The 6,134-nt window shown below is 43.0% G+C and overlaps 1 protein-coding gene across 1 annotated transcript; it reads left to right on the top strand.

Moving 5' to 3' along the window:
* The first annotated feature begins 1,072 nt into the window (after positions 1-1,072).
* Positions 1,073-5,472, top strand: LOC119272875 (putative F-box/LRR-repeat/kelch-repeat protein At1g11620). The gene is made up of 3 exons (XM_037554232.1): positions 1,073-2,204; positions 3,278-3,338; positions 5,291-5,472. Exons 1-2 carry the CDS (start codon positions 1,073-1,075, stop codon positions 3,313-3,315), a joined length of 1,170 nt encoding a protein of 389 aa, XP_037410129.1. The 3' UTR covers positions 3,316-3,338; positions 5,291-5,472.
* Positions 5,473-6,134: the final 662 nt, after the last annotated feature.

Here is a 6,134-nt window from a genome sequence, read left to right as displayed (position 1 = left end):
TAAAAAATAAAATCAGTTGTCAGGTGTAATTACCATCATGTTCCAAAGGGTATTTTTCGTATACTATGGTTATATAAGTAAGCCGAATATTTATTCTTTCTATTGTTTTGACATTTATTTCCCTAGTGCTATTTACATTATACTGTGCATGTCGTGATGCTCTAGAGAGTTGCAGTATTTGCCCACCATGCATTAAGGCACTATGTAACTGATTGGATTGTTGTGTATGTAGGTATGGGTATAAGTTGCAGGAACGGCTTGCTGGTGTTAAGATTTTGTATTTTCTGGTGGTGTGGCCAGTGATGATCCATTCCCATCTGAAGATTGATCCGTTGCAGTATGTGCTTATCGAGTGCGAAGTGCATTTGCAGGAACGAACTGTTAAATTTGTTAGCTCCCACTATATTATTTCAGTGACCTCTGTAGACAGTAGGTGAATTGGCAGTTGGACACCGTGAGTCTGCTCCTTGTATTTTGAGTGGTTCATTTGCTTATTATGTATTCCCTCTGTCCGGAAATACTTGTCATCAAAATGGATGAAAGGAGATGTATTTAGACATATTTTAGTTTTAGATACACCATTTTTTATCCATTTTGATGACAAGTATTTTCGGACGGAGGGAGTATCTCTTAGTTGACGAGTCGGCGTTCCACTAGCCTCACAGTAAAATTGGTTGCTCATATTCAAATCTTTCTGTAAGGTGGCCTTTGTAGACTGAACCCATACGGTCATTTTCAAAGCTTTCTTTCAGAACAATTTTGATATCATATTGTGTGTGTGTTTTCTAATCAGAACAATTTTCAGTAAATTCCATGAATTTTGGTGGCATTTTGGTTAGGATTTGCATTGTGGAAATCCGAAATAATTTCGAAAATTTCTGAATTTTTGCACTATACGATGGGTCTGAAATTCGCTCGGCCTGGCCCAAACGAAACAACTAAACTGTAACCACGTGTAACTTTTCCCGGCTGGGACGACCCTCGTGGATCGAGCCATGATCCCGGGCAATCCAGATGGTTTATGAAGTGACCAAGCAAGCCCTGAGAGAAGCTGCGGCGCTAAACCCTAACCATGAGCACGCGAGGGGAGATGTCTCCTCCGCTCCGCCGCACCCCTCCGCCGCCCGCCTCTCTGCCAGACGACGACGACCTGCTCCGGGAGATTCTCCTCCGCCTGCCGCCCCGCCCTTCCTCCCTCCCCAGGGCCTCCCTCGTTTGCAAGCGTTGGCGCAGCCTCATCGGCGATCCCCGATTCCAACGCCGCTTCCGCGGCCACCACGGCAAGCCTCCTCTCCTTGGCTTCTTCCTCGATGAGTATAGCTCCTGTCCGTTTGTTCCACTGCTGGATCGACCAGATCGCATCCCCGGCGATCGCTTCTTCAAGCCTCTCCATGACGGCAACCGCATCGTCGACTGCCGCCATGGACTTGTACTTATCTTCAGCTCAAGGCAAAACACATGGCCGCCGCGCCACCTATTGGTGTGGGATCCCGTCGCCCGCGAGCAGTGCCGCCTCATCTTCCCACCAGAGCTGGACGTTGACCAGATGTTCATCTTCAACGGGGCGGTGCTTCGCCCTGCCCGCAGTCACGGCCATTTCCAGGTGGCCCTGGTAGCCCATTACGTACGTGCTGATAATCCTAAAAGAGTTTTCGCATGCCTTTACTCATCAGAGAACGGCACATGGAGCAATATCAAGTCACTGCAGCTGCAATCGTTTATAGCCTCGCCAGAACCCAGCACTTTGATTGGGAATTCCATTTGCTGGTTAATTAAGGAGGGGCATCATCACAATCGCCGGTATGTCATAGTTGAGTTTGATTTGGATAGGCAGAGCCTAGCTGTGATAGAGCTGCCACCGCACATAGAAGCCGGCATTTCAAAGCTAAGGATTATGCCCACAGAGAATGGTGGGCTTGGCTTCATTGATCTCTCAGGATTCCACGCCGAGATATGGAAGAGAAAGCCTGATTCTGATGGTTTGGCTGTATGGGTGCTCGACAGAGCTATTGAATTCAAGGAGCTCAGTTCAACTTTGAAGGGGTACCTATTTTTAGTGGGGTTTGCCGAGGAGAGTAATGCACTACTTTTAAAGATAGGTTCCGCTTTGTTCATGGTCTATCTCCAGTCAATGGAGTTTAAGAAACTTCCCAATATGACCGGCTTCCATAGCTATTATCCATTTGAGTTTTGCTACGCGGCAGGTATTAATAGCAAGCCCTTTATATTATTTTATTCAGTATTATAAGATAGGGAAATTTATGTCATTGCTACTAGTTTTCCTTAGAATTGTGACTTCGCCAATACTTTATGGCAAAATCATAATAAAATGGATGGAAGGGGGGCAGTTTCATAGTTACCTAAAATGTAAGGGCAAAGTGAGAAATTCAAGGAAGACTAGTGGGACTGACATACATTTTCCCTATTAGAAAATTATTATTTTTGGTTGCTGAAATGCCTATCATATCCTTTGGTATTGTGCTGATGATTGAAGTTCAAATCACATCAATTTTTTCCTTTTGCTACTTGATGAATTCTTTAAGAAGAAAAAGGTACTTAAGGTCACTGTTCTTTTCTGTTGGTCGTATGCATAAATTGTGTCTCAAACGTAGTCTTATGTGCCTATCAAGTATATATCTTTTTAGCATTGGATGCATACCAATTGGAAATCAAGACAATAGTTTTTGTCACTTGTGGAAGAGCCCTGTTGTTATTAGCTAGTTTAGATGCACAACTGAACCTATTATGTTTCTCGTCGGATTTTTAGTTTTCATAATGTCTTACTTTTCCACTTGGTTTGACAAGGATTTGAGTTTACTCAAGATGATATCTAGAAATTATCTTATCTCTCATGTGGATTGTGTTATGGTAATAGTCAGTACTGGACCGCGGTTGTCTGCCGTTCTCTCGAAAACGTGTGACACATAAGAGTTTAAAATGGAAGAGAAGTAAATGGAAGCTTAGACCTAGATAACCAAATGTGTAACTCCGTTGGCACCTTTTGAAGCTTAAAAGTAGTTACACTCTTTTGTTTGGAAGCTGAAACCAGTTGAATATACTTAAGTCCTATTTTATTTTTTTGTTGAATATCTTTCTGAAGTAAGGAGTCCATTTACAGTTTTGCACTAGAGAATACATAATTTTCTTTGGCTCATGTTATTTTTCTCATAATGCATTACTATGCAGTCTCAGTTGACCTAGGTATCCCATTATAAGTCTCTCTATTCTTTGGTTTTCCATCAGATTGTCAATTGTTCCTGACTTATTATCTTTGTAGGTACTGGCATTGGTGATGGGATGGTGGAGATGAAGTGAACAATATGTGAGATGATTATTTGGTGAGACATGCTAGTATAATGTGATGATTATTTTTTCCTATGTGTATTAACTCACTAGTAGAAAAAGGGCCATTTGTCCTGGTTCATAAGGGCCTTTAGTCCCGGTTCTGGAACCGGGACTAAAGGGTCGTTACTAAAGGCCCCCCCCTTTAGTCCCGGTTCTTATACAAACCGGGACTAAAGGCCCTCCACATGGCCGCTGCGTGGAGGTCCACCTTTAGTCCCGGTTGGTGCCACCAACCGGTACTAAAGGAAATTTTATGATTTTATGATTTTTTTTGTTTTTTTTTTGAATTTTTTCCCGAATTTTCAAATTTTTGAATTATTTTAACCTCTAATCTCTAATCAGCCCTCATCACTGCTTAATTTAACCTCTAATCTCTAATCACCCCTCATCATTCCAAATCATCTAACTTTCCGAACGGTCACTCATCCTCTCACTACCCTAGCCTGAGCACGCTTAACTTTCGGGTTCTATTCTCCCTCCTTTCCAAGTCTGCACTTGTTGTTTTCCTGACAATAGTAAGATGTCAATCCTATTAACCCTCAGGAGTTTAGCTTGACCATGAAGTCACACATTTCACTGTTTGAGTTTGAAACTATTGTTCTAAAAAACAATAATTATTTAGTAACACTAATATTTCTTGAATTAGTAGTTTGACCATAGTTTGACCAGATTTGACCAAAATTCAAAAAAATTGAAATAATTATTTAGTAACACTAATATCCTTGAATAATTATTTAGTAACACTAATACTTCTTGAATAAGTAGTTTGATCATAGTTTGACCAGATTTAACAAAAATTCAAAAAAACTGAAATTTGAGCATAACTTTTTTCTTTTTAGAATTTGAGGATTCTAAAAATTTGCAAACAGGCCATAGGCTGTCAAAACCGGATGCGGATTTTCATGCTGAACATTTTGATATATTATACGTTCTTTTTGACATTGTATGCAAAAGTTTTATAGCCGTTTTACATTTTCCCTACACTTTTTGCAAAACATGTCCAAATTTAAGTTTTAAATTTTCCTAACTAGTAGATGTAGTAACATAACTACATCTCGAAGGATTTTAACTTTTTAACTTTTTATTATTTTCTTTTGCTTTTTTACAAAACTGAAAAGGCGATACACCGGGAGGGGGGGTAGGATTTGAAAATTGCACCATTAGTACTGGTTCGTGCCACGAACCGGTACTAATGCCTCAACCCCATTAGTACCGGTTCGTGCCACGAACCGGTACTAAAGGTTAGGCTTAGTACCGGTTCGTGCCACGAACTGGTACTAATGTGCATCACACCCTTTAGTCCCGGTTCGTGGCACCAACCGGGACTAAAGGTTCCATTTGAACCGGGAGTAATGATTGTACGGTGCCCTAGCCGCTCGAACCGGGACTAATGCTCACATTAGTCCCGGTTCGTAATGTAACCGGTACTAATGCTCTTTTCTGGCCGAACCAAGCCCCTTTTTCTACTAGTGACTCTTTTTGTAATTTGTAAGGCATCCACTACTTTGACAGAATCCTAGTTAGTAGAGTTTCCGTTAGCACACACTTGCTAAGTTATATTAACTGATAAGTATCTCTAGTCAAGAAAGATGTTGCTTTTGTTTTATATGCAGTCAATTTCTCAACTTGATCATTAGTAGATTAGTAGTTTATATATTGTCACATTCACTAGGTTCATAAATAAAAATGTTTCCAGGTTACATGAATTTATTAGCTTGTTAACTTTCCATGGTAATGAAAACAGTTGTGAAATGCTCAAAGCTCTGTTTTGACTTCTAATGCCATGCTCTTGTAAATAGTTATATTTCAGTTTACATATAAGAAGTATACCATGCTTGTAAGTAAGCCGAATGTTTCCCCAATGACACTTCGATTATATTGTGCATGCCTTGATATTCTAGATAATTAAGTATTTTACCCTCATGATTGTACTATTGTTATGTAGGTATGGCTAACTTGGAGGACTGGCTTATCGGTGTAGGATTCTGTATTTTCTGCTCATGCTGTAAACAACTGGCCGAACTCAAGGTGATCGCGTTTTAGGTCATGTAGTACTAGTATTCCAGCTGATGGTGATTCAGTGAAAGAAATGCTGCTCGTGTATTGAAATGTCATTGTCTACGTGAACAACTGTGCGAACTTAAGAGTACTCTGTCTGAACTATCGAATTCATTTTTCTTTAATTTGCTTAAGACCATTCCTGCAGTGATATAGTACAAAAAAGGCATTTCAAACAATTATTCAAATTTGGACAGTGGGGAGAATCGGATAATTCCTGAGCAGACCCCCTCCCCCCCTTCCCCTCACCGCGGGTGACCGGGGGCGAACCCTAGTGCGCCGCCTCCTTCCGGCGTTCCTTCCCTATCGCCGGGCAAAGGTTGGCCGGCGTGGGGTGGTGGCGGGGCCCTGCTTCCTCTCGCGCGGGCTAGAGGAAGGCGTGGGACTGCTCGGGCAAGAGCGCTAGGTTGTCGTGGGGCCTAGCACGCAGCAACGGGCTCGCGCGGGCTCGAGGAAGGCGTGGGACAGCACTGGTGGGAGCGCTAGGTTGCCGTGGGACCTAGCGGCGCAGCGACGGGTCTTCAAGCGGCAGCGTGCCTCTGTGCGGCGGCACGATGGTGTGCTGAAGCCTAGGCGAGGTGCGGCGGCTGCGGGTGCCTTGCCCTTTGGTGGCAACGCGTGGGTCGGCCTCTGGGCGGATCTATGGCCTGGGGGCCGGCCTATGGCGCGGGGGTGGGTGGGTCTCTGCTGGGCGGCGCTCCTTGGCGTGGTGCTCCGGTTCGGCAGACGCC

This window comes from Triticum dicoccoides, chromosome 3A, assembly GCF_002162155.2.
Source record: "Triticum dicoccoides isolate Atlit2015 ecotype Zavitan chromosome 3A, WEW_v2.0, whole genome shotgun sequence".
Taxonomy (NCBI): domain Eukaryota; kingdom Viridiplantae; phylum Streptophyta; class Magnoliopsida; order Poales; family Poaceae; genus Triticum; species Triticum dicoccoides.
This window is presented reverse-complemented; position numbering and strand designations above follow the sequence as displayed.